Raw genomic sequence first — 17,702 nt, 5'->3', positions numbered from 1 at the left:
TTAAGTTAAGTCTCTTATCAGTCCACTCCCACTGTATCTGCACAGTGAGGCCTTTCACTTCATCCAAGTGTGGAGCGCATAGGGAGGGTAATATAACAAAGACACATGTGTTTGGATCATGTGTGTTGGAGGAAATATGCAGAGCTGCAGAATCTGTTCAGTTTCAAGATTTGACAAGGCTGGCTTTATGCCACGACAACTTACAGTGGATTGTTTAGTCGGTGGACTCGTTGGACTGGAGCCCAAAATAAGATGTGTAATGTTTTTCTCCCAGATTACAGAAGCCTGCTATGTTTTCCGATCACTTCACTTTCTGATTTCCTTTTGGAACTGGAAGTTCTTTAATATTTATTTTCAATAATAGCAAGTTCTTTACATTTTTTAAATTAAAAATCCACTTTTATGGGCACACAGTGAATGCCTACAAGAAGAGTTGGCAGCCAATTAGGTTATTTGGATATTTAGTTGGTAGCCATTTCCTTTACATTACATAAAGTCAATGCTTATATCACAAGTGACTTACAAAAGGTGCAATAAACCATGAAGAATTCAACTCAATAAAGAAAGAATCCTGCAAGGACATTCACTTGTAATAAGCCAAACCACGTAGGTGCTACTGCATTGCTTCAAATAAGTACAACGTGACGTTTTTAAGTAAAAAAAATTCAGTCTGTGATGGAGACCTACTATTTGTATGCACAGCATTTTATCAATGAATAGAAAAAGTACATTAAAAGGTGAAATTCAAATCAATCATTAAAAACAAACTATTTTTAATTGAAAAGTGATCCTATGTCTTGAGTTAAGTTTACAACTTAAAAAGAAAAAGGAAAGAAAAACAAAAATCCCAAATTGCCAACAACAAACCAAAAATGTTCTGAATGTTCTATTGATATTTATGTAAATCCCTCATCCTGTTTGACACATGGAAAACGCCTGTATGTGATTTTGAATGTTGTTTCTCTTATATTCCCGGCCAGGCACATCCTACTGACCCTGAGCGGCAGGGTCGTCGTGAGCAGCCCGTCCGATGAGCTCCTCTCCGCGGGCGCACAGAGCCGAGAAGCTGGGCAGCAGTTTGTCCAGCTCCAGCCCCTGGGCTCGGTGCTCCCCCAGCTGCTCCCTGATCTTGTCCACCTCGGCTGCCACCGGGGGGGGCTGCCGCAGCCGCTGCACCGCCCCCTCCAGGGTCTCCAGCAGGGGGTCCATCTTGTCGTGAAACTGGGGGCGGAAGGAGAGTTGGATAACAGTTTAATAAAGAGGAAGTAGAGCGAGTGTGTCGACGGGGCTGGGTTTGGGTTTGTTGATAGCTGGGTGACATTTTGAAAGTGGGAGAATACTGAGATATGGTGTGGGTGGTGGGCCATCTGCGGCACACTGCATTCACTTCTCTTATTATGAGTTTAACATCAGATTTCATGGATGTAAAACAGCCATACACTTCTTATCAAATGTTTAGAAGGGCCCCATTAAGCTCAATTTCAGGTTATTAGTTGTATTGTGTGCCTCTACTGTGAACTGTTTACATGCTTTAATGTTTAGCGACTGTTACATAATGATGTCACTATGTTACAGAAGTGAACAAAAGATGGAGGCGTTTCAGGCAGAGGGAGTGTGTGGGAGAGAAACTCCCTCTGGAGGGAACTTTGGGGTTTTAGCCTCTGCATTAACATGCACAGAAACCTTTATAACACGCTACAGGGAAGGGGAAACCCCGATTAGTATAATATGGCCTCTTTAATATCTCAATATTGCACATTCAGCATGTCATCCAGGTACAACAACTGGGACTGATCTAACACACAAGCGGGAGCTGCTTCTACACAAACCTTTTGGATTGTGGAGACATTATGAACACAAGAGCAAAGACAGTACCATTTCTAGTAATTGATGGGCTTTTTTATGTACCTCAAGACAATCAATTTGCTTTATTACTACATAAGACAACACACATCATCAAGGGAAATATGTTGTGATACAGAAGGACAGCTGTGACTCTCTTCAAGGACATACATCAAGCCTATTATGAGACTAAAATAATCCTTGATAGAAAGCATGTCTAATTTTTAGGCTTATTTCAATCTACAAAATTACAAAAAAAGACATTTCCTAACCAATTGAATTGAATGACACTCAGGGTTGGCATTCACATGATCTTATATTACATTGTGGTTTTAGAATTTAAGACAAACTTGAGCATTTGAGCTAAATTAAGACTTTTTGTGGCCAGATTAGAACTGAATTAGTTAAAAAAAAGTCTGATTAAACATCTAAGTATTGACTCATATTTGACTAATAAACCAAATCAGGTGTCGCAGCCGCCCCTGAGTGCCAGTTGGTCGATGTCAGTCTGTGGTCTTACCTCTACCAGCTGGGTGATGCAGTGAGCAGTGATGACGGAGAAAATGTTGGTGGTTGGGGGGGGGTAACACACACAGCACATCCACAATGAACAGGGGATGGGATGGTGGAGGGTTGCAAAGGATGGGAGTGGACATGAAGGTGAGGGAGATTTAGACGAAGTGTAAAGGATGAGGAAGGAGAGACAACAAGGAGGTGGGAGGTGAGGATGGAGTGAGGGATGGGGACAGTGTGCAGGTGGAGGAAGAGACACATGGATTGGTGTGGTGGGGGTGGAGGAGGGTGGAGAAACATTACAATGAGTTAGATCAGAGCCATGCATGCAGTACACAGTGTCAGGCAGTGTCGGAAGGCAGCGACACGTAAGGCTGCCACACAGGGGATTCAATGACGCCTCATGAGATGAAGTGTGAACAATATCCATCAGGAGAACTAGCACTCACAGACATAGACGTTGTGATAAGAAAGATGGAACGTTTTGGCTGAGCAATAGTTTCCCTAGGATTTTATATGCCTTGTCAACTGTACCTGAGCTTTTTAAACATATATACTTGTAATGTTTTCAACTGATTGTGCTGCATTTTCCCAATCTTCACCCATTCTGTGTTTATAAAACAGACTTAAATGATGGATCAAAACTTTAAATGTGAGCATGCAAATGAAAAATCATAGATTGACAGGAAAGCATAAACAACAAATGAATGAGAACAACTTAAAACAAACTTCAAAACAAAACAAAAACGGGTGCTTTATGATAAAAGATTTAAAAAAAAAAGAAGCTTTCACTGATGTCATGACATGAATGCATGTTAATTTGTTATCATCCTCTAGCTTCCAGCAGCAAACACTAACTTCATGCTGCTTTAATCACATCAGTCTGTTTTGACTTGGGCTGCAGACACGAGCTAACAAGCTGTGAACAGCGCTTACAGGTCTACTACCATTTGCAAATCATTGGGGGTGCAAAGTTGACCAAATAAGATAAAATCATACACAAAATGTAATTCAAGCTTACTGACTTCACTTTAAAACAACTCATCAAAGCCTTCAGACGTTCAGGTACCCAAGTGGATTAAATACTAACTTATGAGACCCAGGTCTGCAGTTAAAACAGTTTCTCCTCTGAGACGTACCTGTGATGACTGGGAAACGGCCTCGTCTAACGTTGTCGCACGACATTTGACCCCTTCTTTGATGGCCAGGTAGCGCCTCACGGCCTCGCTGTAGCGCTGCGTCACCTTCGCCCCCTCTGCGAGGCTAAGCTCGGCCAGCTGGGGTCCGATCTTCAGCATCTTGTCAATGTGGGGCTTGTGCTCTGCGATCGACTCCCTCAGCAGCTGGAGAGGCAAAGAGAGTGAGGAACAAAATACACATTCCAGCTGGAATAAGAGAACAGACTTGACGTCTTCTCTTACCCTCATCTGGTCCTGTTGCAGGCGGAGGGCGTCGGTGTCGATGGCGGGCGGTGGCAGCTGCGTGATGAGGGTCTCTGTCTCGCCCAGCCATGGTTCCAGTTCCTCGTGTGTCTCCCAGAAGCGAGCGACCAGAACCTGGGCCTGCTCCAGCGCTGAGAACCGCTCGCTGTGGATCTGATTCACGCCTTCATATCGAGCGCTGAGCGAATCTGTCTTCACCTGCAGAAGGAGAAATGTAAAGACATGCAGATATCAGTTCCAAAGATCCCATGTAGGTATGATTAGTTTAGTTTCAATTTCTCATGTTCAGTGACTGACCATCAGTGCGTCCTTCTGGGCGTCGCTGCAGGTTTCCAGGATGTCCTCCTTGGTGCTGAGCAGCTGATCCACGGTGTCTTTGTGTCGGATGATGTCGATGTTGAAGGCCCTCTGCACCTGCATCTGGGCCACGGTCACGTCAGGCTCCAGGCTCAGGGGCCCCAGAGACGTCAGTTTACGCTCCGTCTCCCCCACCCAGGCCAGCTCTGCATCCACCGCCTCCTCGTACTGAAAGGTGGAGAAGTTAGCGTTCAGCAGGTTAAAGTTAAAGGGCCGTCACAATCAGATTTTCACTACACGATTATTTGAGTGTAAGAAGTTACAATAGCAATATTATTGTGATATTTGTAGAGAATTTGATAATAAAAAATGATAACAGTGGAATCAGTCAAATTGATATTTCACCATGTTAATTTCGTTGTCTCACTTACGACAAATTAATTACACCCAAAATAAGAGTCTAGGCAGGTTGAGAATGAGAAATAGAAATTAGCTAATAAATAAATCTGGCATAAATGGTTTCTTCTATTATTGAGTTTAAAGTATTTTTATGCATGGTCAATGTTTATTTAAAAATATAAGATAAAGATTAAAACCTTAATACATTTTCTTTGGGAACTATTTTTTTCCAGTTACATCTAAAAAGTTCCCAAAGAAATGTTTTTCTAACTGATAGTGAGAGAAGTGCTGGATTGTTTACAAGATGCAAATAACATATCAATGTTTTATTTTTCATTAATTACGTTTATTGTATATATTCTAATGTCCCTGGTGCTCACAGCAAAATACATTAAATGAATGGAATTTGAGCAAAACATTTATTGCACATATGTTGCAGTACCTGCTGTGACCTCTGGATGGCAGCCTGTACCAGCTGCACCCGCTGCCTGATGGTTTCATCAGACTGGCGGTAGCGCTGGTTGGCGTCGGCGACCAGGCGATCCAGACCCTCGCGGGCCCTCCACGGCACCAGATCCAGCAGAGCGCTGCCCACCTCGTTCACCGTGTCCAGCACCAGGCGCTTCTCTGCAGACACCTTCTTCAGCTCCTGCACAAGTCAAAGATAAGGATTAGTTTGCAGCAAAAGAAGCTGCAATCAAAGGGAGCATTGTTGTCTTTTAAAAACGGAAAACGCATTACATTTGAAATGCTGAAAATGTCATTATAGAGTGAAACCAACTGGATGGCAGCAACAAATTAAACGGCAATCATTTCTAAAGAAATTCAATAGCTATGATAAACTGTAATTGAGTTCCAAGAAATCAATGTCACCATGGCAACTGTGAGTGGGTTGATACTGGAGAGGATGAAAATGTCATTACCGACAGGAGCTGTCACCAAAAGTAAGTGTAAAATGTGGATGATTAGAGTTTGATCAACTTAACACCTCGGTTACAGACTGTCATTCTGTGCCCCAGCGGGAGTCACTTTCACAAACTCAATAATGCTCAAATAAACTGCATCTTCAACAGTGGAATAATAAAACAGCAAATATTTGATAACACAAATCCATAAATGAGTGTACAAGAGAACAGATGTACAGATATTGATCCAAACACTTTTAATCTAAGTGACTCACAGCCATGTTAATAATATACCAGGAAGCAGACCGTCATGTCAAATAGTGAAAACACCATCAAAAGCAACTGCTCTCACTTATCTGCATGACGCATGACTTTCTGCTACCCTTTTGTTTTATAGTGTCTTCAACATCATTGCAAAAATATATAAAAATCTGTCTTAAACTCTTCCCACCTTCTGTCTTTCCTGGTAGGCGGGTGTTGCGTCGGGCTCCACGTTGTTAAGCTCCGCCTCAACGGCATCCAGCCATTGGTTGATGTCATCGTGGGCGCTGGCGAATCGTGTGGCCAGCTGCAGGGCCTGCTCCAGCGTGCGGAGCGCCTTGCTGCTGCCCGTCGTCATCTCAGCGTAGCGCGACTTGATGCCGTCCAGCTTCTCCTGGATCAGCAGGACCTCCTCTCCTGGAGGCGACATACCAGATCCAATCCCTTTCTAATTTGTGGCTCTTCATTTCTTGATTATCTCCTAAAATTCCCCGTTGCAAGCATGTTCTGCCAAATCGCACAGCTTCTAGGGCTTGATAGTACCTCTAGTTGTTACATTGGTCTGAACAAGTGTTATTATGGGGTAGACCGACAATGATCTGCTAATAGTGCCAGCAGTCAGCATGGCTAATATCATTAGGACAGAGACACAATCCAGATGTTACGGTTTGGTTCACCGCTGATTGTTTCGATATGAATCTACAACAACTATTGGATGCGTTTCTAATGGGATTTTTCAATAGGTTTCACAACATAATTTACAATTTTACAGAATATTAAATGCTTTTTATATCTTCTTTCTAAGAATCGAATTAAATACAATACTTTAACAGTTTCAGACATGTTAGGCACACATTTAGATTGCGATAGAGTCTAAATTAAGTGTAGAAGATAAGGGGTCTGAGATTACCTGTGGTCTGTTTTAGTAAAGCTTGTCCATTTTTGATAGCCTGGTCCACCGTCTTCTTCCTGCTCACAATCTCTTCATTTAGAGCCTGAGGGGAGAAAAGAGCGGCTTTAACATCTAGTAAGATCTTTTCTCTTTGGCTCCGGGAACAAAGTCTTAGTACAGTGAGCATCCTTTAAGAAACTGATCAAAAAAGTTGAAGTAAATAAACTACACCTGTAGTGCTACAGGTCTTCGTATAAGAGAAGTACATCCTAATACAATAAAATACTGAAGGAAATGATTACGTGAATTATTTTAGGTATATATATTGTCATACATTGATATTCAAGTAATGTATTTAAATACAAAAAAAGTGCATTTACTTCAGAATCAGTATCAGGTTTTTTGCCAAGGTAGCAAACAAACAAGACATTTCCTTAAGTGTTTGAATAAGTAATTTGTAAGAAAAGGTGCAAAAATGTAACTATTACAAATATATAATATATTTTAAAACTATTATAAGTAAAACAATTCAAGTTTACAAGAAAGATGAATATATAAATAATTAAATATATAATTTAATTTGAAATGTCAACATTTATAATGAAATATCTGCAGTTTGAATCGATTCAGAATGTAATTGTATAATTATTGATATATTGTATATTATTCCTAATAAACGTACTAAATACTGCTCCCATGTTTTGGAAGGAGAACGAGTGATTCAGAGAGGGCGTACCAGGGTGTGTTTGTGCTGCTCGGCCAGCAGCTGGTGCTGGTAGCTCTGCACAGAGACCTGAGCCAGCCTCTGAGCCACCTCTGCCAGCCAGTTCAGCACCTCCACCTCCTCCTCCCCAAACAGCTGGGCGTTAGCCAGCGCCTGCTCCAGCATGCCCGCCCGCCGGGAGCACCAATCAGTGAGCTCCGAGTGATTGGACCTCACCGCCCCAACGCGCTCGCTTAGCCAATTGCGATCGGCCGTGCAGCTGAGCGGGGTCAGCGATTGGCTGACGGACTCGAGGTGGTTAACCTCAGATTCACGTGAGGAGATCTCCTCTTGGATCGCCTGGGAGTTGTGTGTGTGTGTGTGTGTGTGTGTTTGAGGGCAGGGTGAAGGGAAGTGAGAAAAGGACAGCAAAACAACAGAACAAAAAGATGGATCAAAACTTAAAATGTGAGCATGCAAATGACAAATCATAGATTGACAGGAAAGCATAAACATCAAAGAACAAATGAATGAGAACAACTTAAAACAAACTTAAAAACAAAACAAAAATGGGTGCTTTATAATAAACATCTGCTTCCTCATTTAGTTAAGATATTTTTACAAAATCTTTTTTTCCTTGCTGTTCTCCCTTGACTTATAACATCTCTGTCTAACATGTCTGGCACTGGCAGAGTGCGACCAGCATTTTTTGTATTTATTATGTCCCTCATAAAACGTTCCCTCTCTGGATGTTTTATGTCTATCTCTTGTAAAAAATATTTAAAAAATACTATAAATCCACTGAGATGAAGATAAGGCTGAGTTACTGTCTTCAATACAAGACACTATTACTCTTTTCCTTCAATTATTCCTGGCTTTGAATGTGTACCATATGTGTTTTTCAAATTATTTTCTCATTGCTAGTATATCCATTTGTTTTCCATTTGTAATAATAAACACATTTAGAAATCAAATATAAAATAAAACCAAGACTTGCAAACAACTGGAATGAAAAAAAACGGTAGCATGCATGTTGGGGTTGTGAATGATTGCTTTGTGCCTCGTGCCTCCCCTTCCCGCATGTTGCCACTGAGTTACCGTAGCTTAGATTAAGGGTATTCTGGAGATGGAGCTGGATGTGCTCCATGTTATTTGTCCGTGCAAAAGGCGGGCTGCATAACTGGAATACCAACTATATTTCAAATTAAATAGTGTGTAAAATATGATACACTACTTGCAAAGAATTGTACTTTTATGGTCTGTAATATTGTTTAAAATATGGAATTAGATTAAAAAGACCATGTTTTAGGTTATACATACATACATGGATTGCCTACAATTATAAATGTGGGTAATGTAGTTTAAATGTATCACATGTACAAAATGTTAAGGAAATTGTTTTTATTTACTTGTTCACATAAGTATTCTCATACTCTTTAACTGTGATCGATCAGAGAGTCTTAATCTATGATCCTGTGAACGATTGCTTTTGTCTCCGACCACATATCTCGAGATTCCCGGTATTTTCCTCACTTTAGTAAAGTTGATATTTAATTGTTTACATAAGTATTGTTTAATGTAAATCTCTTTACTGTGAGATATTAGACCTATTAGTTTGAATCTATGATCCTGAGATCGATTGATTTTGTCTCCATCGACATATCTTGATTTAGCAAAGTTCTCTATGAAGACACAACTTTCACTAATTCAACTCGCCTTTTTCAAGAATTAGGATTAGAGGACTGTGTGCATTTAGATATGATTTTGTTATTTAGATTACACTATCCAAAACCCGGCAGGTATCCAGTCTCCTGCTCACTGACCCAAATAAAAGTGGACCTCTTCATGAGGCGAGGGCCTTTGAGACAATGGGGGCCAGACGGTACCTTGTGCTTGACGATCTGCTGTGTGATCTTTGCCGTCTGGGTTCCCATTGGCTCGGCGGAGCCCAGGCGCCTCTCGGTGGCACTCAGCCACTCTCCCAGAGGCTCCAGGGCCTCGTGGAACTGAAGAGCCAAAACCTGCAGCTCCTCCAGCTGCCTCTGCCTGCAAGACAAAACGGAGGGGAAAGAAATGATGATAAGGAGGTTTTATTGGTGCTTTATTGCTTTTTTTTGTGCTCAACATGGACCTGATGTTGTGCCACACAGCTGCCGTCTTTTTTAACAAACACAGTTTATTAAATGTTCATGAAATCTTTATGATATAGTATCACATTTTAAAGAATTTCATAAACAGATAAATGTTTTATTGTCGCAAGAGAGTGGTGAGAAAACACATTTGTCGGCCTTATTGTGTGTGTGTGTGTGTGTGTGTGTGTGTTAGCATCTCACACTTTGCTTATAAAAACCCAGTAGTGTGTGTGTGTGACATTGTATTGACTCAATATGTATGTTGTTTGTGTTCATACTAGTCAGTGCAATACATTCCAGAGACATGGCAGCCATTTGTACATCATGCCTTACAGGATGTTGGCATGTTGCTAAGCACATTTGAACATTTATTATGACATTACTTTACACGAGATCATCCATACAAACCTCTTCAGTGTGCTTTGCGAGGGTGGAATCATTCATTTCCCAAGTGAACAAGGAGTGCTGCTTAAATTACTCGCAGACCACAGAGACTGAAAGTAATGACACTTTCCTGTTGTTAAGTGCCGTCGCGCTCACCGAGCCACACAGATTAAACCAGATAACATGATACACCACAAGGTCACATGCCGCTGAGGAACACCAGCGATTACTTTACAAAACCACATTTACAGCAAGATCAATCGGTGTTGTTTGGCTTTCTACGATATTATCCATGTTGCTTCTGCAGAGATAAAATAGACGGAGCTGACGGTTTTGTGTCAGGCCGTACACAACATCTTTAAGCTCGTTTTCTTTGAATGTCTTGATGTTTGAATGAGGTACTTTAGCAGCGATGCAGATAAAGACGAGGCATCACTCATACTAGTATTATACTCTTGGTAGAGTCAGAGGCCTCTCTCTCCTGCCCCCCCCTGCACTCAGTAGACTCACCTGCCGCTGGCCTTGTCCAGCAGCTCGGTCCATCTCTCTGCCAGAATCTGGAGCTGGCTCTGGATCTTCTCCCGGTCCTGAGTGTCGGCTGTGGCTGCGATCCTCTCTCCCTCGGCGCGGATCATCTCCACTGTCGGCCGGCGGTCATCTAACAGTCTCTGGAGCAGCTGGAGGAGGAGGAACACACCGGCATTGGAGGAGATAAAGACCAAAGAGGGTTTTCTTAACGGCACTTTCTGAATTAGGTTCGACCACGGGACCAGATCTTTCAGCATCTTAATTCTGTGTGGTACACACAGAACAAACTGTAGTTCACGGGGATAAAACAGTGCAGATAGAACACACATACATTAATGGCCTCCTTCCTTCCTGATCGCAGCCTCTCTGTGAACCAACAGGAATGCACTGCTTTACTCTCAGCCAAACAGTGACACCACTCTTTGTTACGGACGTAAACACGTGTGACTGATCGCCGGTCAGGACTGCTGCAGTTATGTGCACAAACACAGGAAGTACATGTTGGATAAACAGGGACATGTGTGTGTGTCTCTGTAAACAATGCTAATCCACCATGCATGCGTGTGTGTCTGTTTGTATGCCAGTCTGACGGGCAAACGGTCACCTGGGACCATCTGGATGCCAGGCAGACGATCATTGACGCTGTGTGTGCTTTGTGTGTGTGTTATTGAAGGACACGGAGGGCATCCGAGTATCAGCAATGCTTTAAACAAATAAAATGAATCTACTTAAAAGTTAACCTGAGCAGAAAACTCTTAACATCCTCTTCTGAAGCTTAAATCTATCTCTTCTGCTTTGATTTCTGAAATGTTAGATTTTTTTAACATTTCTTATAACTTTTTCCTTTTTTTAAAGAAAAGGTTCCTCTCCTCGCTTCTCGTACCTTTTGCTCTTGGATCTGAGCCTTGACCACGCGGTATTCTGCTGACGGGGGCTTCTGATTGGCCACCAGTTCCTCTGTGTCGCTCAGCCAGCTGAGCAGAGGCTCCAGAGCATCCTGGAATTTCCCACAATGCAACAGGGCCTCCTGCAGCTGGGCGATCCGCTCTGCCACCTGAGGACAGGAGAGACGGTGGTGAGTTAAAAAAGAAAGTCAAAAAGCACTCAAAGATAATTTCATATTTACATACAAACACACTAATGGGAACTCATGTGGCTGGATATGAGTGGGCAGGAGGGTCCTCAATGGCACTTATCCCTTGACTTTTGTGACTGACGGCCTTTTTATTTCATATTTAAAGCTTGGTTTTACAGTAGTGGTCCTTCAACAGCAACATCGTCTTGGCAAGTGTTCTCCAGCGGGGGGGGTCCCGTTTTCTTTGGCATTTTTTAAATGTTTTTCACAAAACCTTTTGGTGGAGAAGATAACATTTGAGATATTTTACTTTAACCCTCTACCTAATTACATCGATGACCTGTCTTGACATCAATTTACATTCAGAACAGGTTTTTACCAAATTATAGTTTGATTGATTTGACTGAAATACATGAAAATATACTGTAGGTTGCTTTTCCGTCTAGGGTTTACCATTTACAATGTTCGCCTTCATTGTTGTTTGCCGTAAGACAACTAGATTATATGGAGGCGGGTGTTTCAATAAAAATGTTCTAGTAATTGTGTGAGTTGTCTGGAACGCAGCACAACTATGTCACATAATTATGTAGCCTGGTGTTGGTGCAGTTGGATTCTCTTAGGACCATAAATGTTTTTTCCTAAGTCCGTAGAACTCTCCTTCACATCTTTCTTTGACCTCGTGACATATTGAATCAAGACCAATGGAGAACGTGTTGATAAGAGACACAAGCAGCCATTGGTAACCATCTAGTTGCACTGGAAAAGAAGGCGCACCCGCTTGTTGAGTGAGTTCCATTGGAGGTTGGTGTTCTCCAGGTCGTGCTCCAGGGCCTGGGTGTCGGTGTGTTTGCCGGCGCTCTGGATCAGACCCTGACCCACGGCGTTGATGTGCTGCAGCTTGGGTTGAATGCTGTCCACCTGCTCTCTCTCCACCGCCTGGAGGAGGAGGAACGAACACAAAGGTACATTCATTACAATGAAATGATTCATTAGAAAGAAAATAAGGTCTGAATGAAGACAACTCAAACTCAACCTAAGCACATAGACACAGCACTAAACTGAATCCATAAACCCCAACGTACACTATACAAAACCATATTACTTTCCAATGTCTTCTAATTACGTTATATTGATCATTTTGTATAAAATAAATAGTTATAATAAACAGATTGAAATTAAATAATGTATTGAACATGTAAGCAACAATATAAAGCCTTGGTTGAAACATTTAACTGACATTGGAGATTCAATCTGTGAGACAACAAATGGAAGTCAATTCGACCACATTATGAACCTATTTATAGACCCAAGTGGCTATTAGGAGACGGACTGAGGGATGTGGGGCGAGAAGAGAGGAGTGGGAGACAAGAGAAACGAGGGTGCAGGGAGGAGGAAAAGGGAGGAGGGGGAGCAGAGGATTATGGGGATTAGAGAGTAAAGCGAGGAAGGGGCTGGCTGGAAAAGGCTGAGTCGACAACACACACACACATGGTGGAGTACATTAACACACTTGCATGGGTGGGTGCACACAAGCTTCATACATTCACACACAAGCACACACATTTATAGCAAATGCACACACAACCGGGCCTGTCTGGACACATTACTCACACACACGCGCCACAGTGGAGGGCTGGAGCCATCTTGTGATGACAATAGAGGCAGCCGCCCGACACTAAAGACAACCAGACCTGACTTCCCCGGGCGCAGAAAAGACGGAGAAACAGCCAATGCAGCTCCTCTGTCACAGGGAATCTGGACCACTACTGTATGCAACACACGTACAGCAGAGGGGCTCACAGTAAGGCCCAGGGTCCCATTTGAGGTCGGGCTCCCTTTTCAGGTTTCATATTTGTATTTAGTAGCTCCTCTACTGGGAAATGTTTACATGCAAAAAGCTCTTTCATATCCTCAAACTGCCTGTGCTGGAGCACCTCTTTCCTCCCAGAACTGGGAGTGTTACATAGTGATGTCACTATGTCAGTAAACAAAGGAGTCCAATGGACGCATTTCAGGCAGGGGGGAGTGTATGAGTTAGGGAGGGAACTTTGGGATGTTAGCCTTTGCAGATCATTTACAAACACCTACTGTATATACCACACTACAGGAAAGGGGAAGCCCAACATGAAATAAGGGCCTCTTTAAAGTTTGAGTGATCAATTAAGGAATTATGGAAACACTAAACTGAACATGTCCCATTACAAAACGGCATTACTTCAAATAACGTTTTCTTATTTTTACTATTTAATTACATTTTCACAATTTGTATCACGTCCCTGAAATATAAAATATTGTTCCTGATGGTTTTATTGTGTACAAAAATAGCATCAAACCAAACGGCTTAAGTAATAAATGTGTGAGAAAAAGGGCATTCTGCTAAATTCTTGTAAACCATGCTACTATAGCAACCATCTGCCCAATCCATAAAAACAACTTGTCACGGTATTCCACCAGTTCCCTGACCGCCACAGATGAAATCCATTCCGTTGTCAAATGGGGGTCAGCAGTTTTGTAGGGTGGGGGGTCGCTGTCATGATAACGTTTAAGAAGTCCTGACATTTAGGGCCCACAGAGGGAGAATTAGGCCTGGTGGGTTAAAATGAAGCCAAACCCAAATGACCACACACACACACACACACACACACACACACACACACACACACACACACACACACACACACACACACACACACACACACACACACACACACACACACACACACACACACACACACACACACACACACACACACACACACACACACACACACACACACACACACACACACACACACACACACACACACACACACACACACACACACACACACACACACACACACACACACACACACACAAAAATAACCAGATGTGCACATCCAAAACACACACACAACAGATTTTGGTAAATCCATCGCCTGGAAGAAAATAGCTGGTGTGACAATACTGGAAGGGGTGCAGTTAAAGTGAGGGGGGGGGGTGTAGGTTTCTGGTTTCACTGAAATACCACTATGGTCTGGAAGAAGCAGCTACAACAGTCGTGGGAGTTCAGCAGCTAATAATAACAAACTATGTGCACTACTGAAGCTAATACAAGTGCAATTAAAATGTCCCCCCATTTTCAATATACATTTCAAAACATATATTTTTTCGTCTTTTACCTTCTAATAAATCAATTCTAGGACCTCCTATAAATAGCAAGTTTACAATCTAGCAGAGCAGGAATAATTACATTTCAGCCGGTTACATTTAAATATTGTTTATGAGTAAGTCACACAAATTAAGCAACACAGGGATGGATATCTGGGAGTACAGCACACCTTTGAGTAATAATACATTGAGTTGTCACTATGACGATCCTTGGATTATGAAAAAAAGCTCAAATGAAGCCAAAGAACAAATTGAGTCCAAACTGAAGGTGTTCATGTGCCTCTCATTCAAATCACATTCCCTTGCATTAGAAAATGTCACGGCCTCAGATGTGAGATTTATGAAGACGGAGTTTTCAGGTTTACAGGTTCCTGGTTTGAAGCGTTCATCAAACTAGTTTCCCAACGCCAAGGACGTGTGTGTATTTGTGCGTATAGTACCTACCCTGTGAATGTATTTACGCATGTCTGGATCTATGTGCAAAATAAGTGTTCCACAGGTATACATCTGTGTGCATGATTAAATATGAATGAGCAGTGTGTGTGTGTGTGTGTCTAAAATGGACGCAGCTGTGTTGTGGCGATCGGCGTCATAGCTACTTATAACAGGAAGTCTGTCGGACAGAACAACAATGACTATAGCCGTGACCTGCTCCACCCTACGCTGTATCCTGGTGTGTGTGTGTGTGTGTGTGTGTGTGTGTGTGTGTGTGTGTGTGTGTGTGTGTGTGTGTGTGTGTGTGTGCGTCAGAGATAAAGGGGAAAGAAAAGGAACACACTGGGAAAGTACACCCATTTATCATCTAAACACACACTGGAATACAAGGTTATAATTTATTTGTTATTATTTAAGTTTTGTTTGCAGAGCTCATTTGCTAGATTTAGATTAATTTCAGGTTTAACAATGAACTTGTATCCAAGTTTAATTTAAGCTTGTGTTTTGAAAGGCCAGGTATAATGTGTCATTAATATGTAGCTCAAAGCAATATACAGAAGAACACATGTTGTTGGAGAACTGCAACATAGCGATACATATGAGGTTCAATTGCAGCCCCCTTTTTTATAATTGAAATTCAGTGAAGTCAGAATGACATGTTGCAGTCGCTTGTATTTCTACCTCACTCATCTTTTAACAGGGATTCAAGTGAAACTACTGACAAACTTTTACTTTGGACCAAAACATTGTTTAAACATTGCTTCTCGCCTCCTTTTCGCTCCCCTCCCCTTTCACCTTTGTTTAGGACAGATGTTGCCTGCAAGACAGATGTTACGTAACTGAACAGTAAGACAACAGGCTAAATACATCCGAGTCGACATTTTTTGCTAGCATGAGACTTTTTTTTATTCGATTATTATATAATTGAGGATCACATGGCTGTTTGTTTGATCTGTTTTACAAAGCAGTTCAAACCGCTTCAGCCAAATGAGTCTGAAATTAGATTTGTCTTGACGATAGCTTTGCTGTCGCTCAACCTTTTCCCGTGTGAAGTCGTTGGTCGTCTGCAAAGCTAGGACATTCATTTAAATGATCTTATTTATTGTGCATTGATTTTTTTAACCAGGCAATAAAGTTTGAGTAACATTTGTATTATTAACATATAATTGTAAAATAATTGCTCAGTTTACTGTCAATATTTCTTAAAGCATGTTCTCTTTTTAGAGTACTCCAATGACTAGGATGTATTAACACACGTCAGAGGGGTTTGTGCTTCCATTCCTCTCCATTCTGCCTCCTCTCCTTCTGTCCTTCTCTTTGTGTTGTTCTCTTTCCGTCTCCATTTGAGCCGCCCTCTCTGCTCTTTCTCTCCCTCGCCAGCTCACAGCTCACTCCAGTAAACCAGAGATCTGGAAAATGTCCCAAATACTTGTCATTCCTCCGCACTTCAGCCAGCAGCAACACACTCTGAACCGAACCATCACGCTCCTCCTCCTCCTCCTCCTCCTCCTCCTCCTCCTCCTCCTCCTCCTCCTCCTCCTCCTCCTCCTCCTCCTCCTCCTCCTCCTCCTCCTCCTCCTCCTCCTCCTCCTCCTCCTCCTCCTCCTCCTCCTCCTCCTCCTCCTCCTCCTCCGGACCGCGCCACATCGCTAACATCTGCCGCGGTGTGACAGGCGATGAACACACTGGGGGGGGGGGGGGTTACTGGCTAAATGCTGTTTGCATTGATACGTCTCATCAAATAGACTTCAAATCAAGAGTGTGTCCAAATGGTACAAATGTTGGAATTGTGTCTGGTTCTCAGAGATGTGTCAGTGGATAGAAGTTCACACTTTTTAACAGAATAGTGTTAACTTAGGTTAGGAGATTGACAACAAGAGTTTTGACAAGAACCTTTTGAAGGTGGAGTCTTAAAGGGGTCTTATGATTATGATCATTTTCAGGTTTTCATATCTATATGTTTTGCCTCTACTGTGATTGGTTAGCCTGCCGGCTCTGTTGCGATTGGTCAACCACTAAGAGATGTACTGCCCCTTGGCCTATCACGTACAATGTATCCGAGCGCTAGCCAATAGAAGCACGAGTGTAACAGAGATGTTACGGAGACGACCTAAGATCCGTAAGAGGAGCACAAAAAAGACTCGCAAACAAATGGAGAAATCGTTGAATATCCAAATCTTTCTGACTTTTCTAGATGATCTGTTTTTTAGGTTTGACACCATCACTTGCAGTTCTCTCATCGATAGGGAATTCCTCCTCACTGGGCAATGTCACACACGCGTGTTGTGTCTGTGTAAGTGTGTGTTTCCTGTGCATGCACATGTGTATGGACCCTCTACATCCATCTATCAACCGTCACACAATACAACAAAGAGGAATAGCATTGCTCAAGGATTAGTTTGAGAAGAGGCAGACAAAGGAACATGTTGCTGCTAAGGTATAAAGCAGATATTCAAACATGACTCAACACACCATCCATTGCTGCAAGGAAAAACGAAAGAGCCACACAGAGAGAGAAGACCTCTGCCTTCAATTCAGTGAAGAGTAATGTTGAACAATGTGGATCCACTTCTACATCTTCGGCTTCTTTCTTGGCCAAGGCGCAACATCCTTCCACAAGCTTCCTGACAAAGGGCCAGCAAATCATCTGAAATCTTGCCGACAAAACAGCCTAAATCAAAAACACAACCTCCTTGGTCGGAAGTAATAAATAATGAAATCCAGAAAGAAATGAATGCCGGATG

At 42.3% G+C, this 17,702-nt stretch overlaps 1 protein-coding gene across 1 annotated transcript in view; it reads right to left on the bottom strand.

The window, feature by feature from the left end:
- The window catches only part of LOC117455659 (microtubule-actin cross-linking factor 1, isoforms 1/2/3/4/5-like), a 256,966-nt gene that overhangs the window by 25,391 nt on the left and 213,873 nt on the right, over window positions 1-17,702 (bottom strand). The window contains exons 66-77 of the mRNA XM_071204800.1: window positions 12,148-12,309; window positions 11,182-11,352; window positions 10,281-10,447; window positions 9,141-9,300; window positions 7,288-7,614; window positions 6,570-6,654; window positions 5,850-6,076; window positions 4,936-5,142; window positions 4,095-4,322; window positions 3,777-3,995; window positions 3,495-3,698; window positions 996-1,221 (exon numbers count right to left, since the gene is read on the bottom strand). Of these exons, the coding sequence (XP_071060901.1) occupies window positions 996-1,221; window positions 3,495-3,698; window positions 3,777-3,995; window positions 4,095-4,322; window positions 4,936-5,142; window positions 5,850-6,076; window positions 6,570-6,654; window positions 7,288-7,614; window positions 9,141-9,300; window positions 10,281-10,447; window positions 11,182-11,352; window positions 12,148-12,309 (2,383 nt within the window). The remainder of the gene's footprint in view (window positions 1-995; window positions 1,222-3,494; window positions 3,699-3,776; window positions 3,996-4,094; window positions 4,323-4,935; window positions 5,143-5,849; window positions 6,077-6,569; window positions 6,655-7,287; window positions 7,615-9,140; window positions 9,301-10,280; window positions 10,448-11,181; window positions 11,353-12,147; window positions 12,310-17,702) is intronic.

This window comes from Pseudochaenichthys georgianus, chromosome 11 (assembly GCF_902827115.2).
Source record: "Pseudochaenichthys georgianus chromosome 11, fPseGeo1.2, whole genome shotgun sequence".
Taxonomy (NCBI): Eukaryota; Metazoa; Chordata; class Actinopteri; order Perciformes; family Channichthyidae; genus Pseudochaenichthys; species Pseudochaenichthys georgianus.
This window is presented reverse-complemented; position numbering and strand designations above follow the sequence as displayed.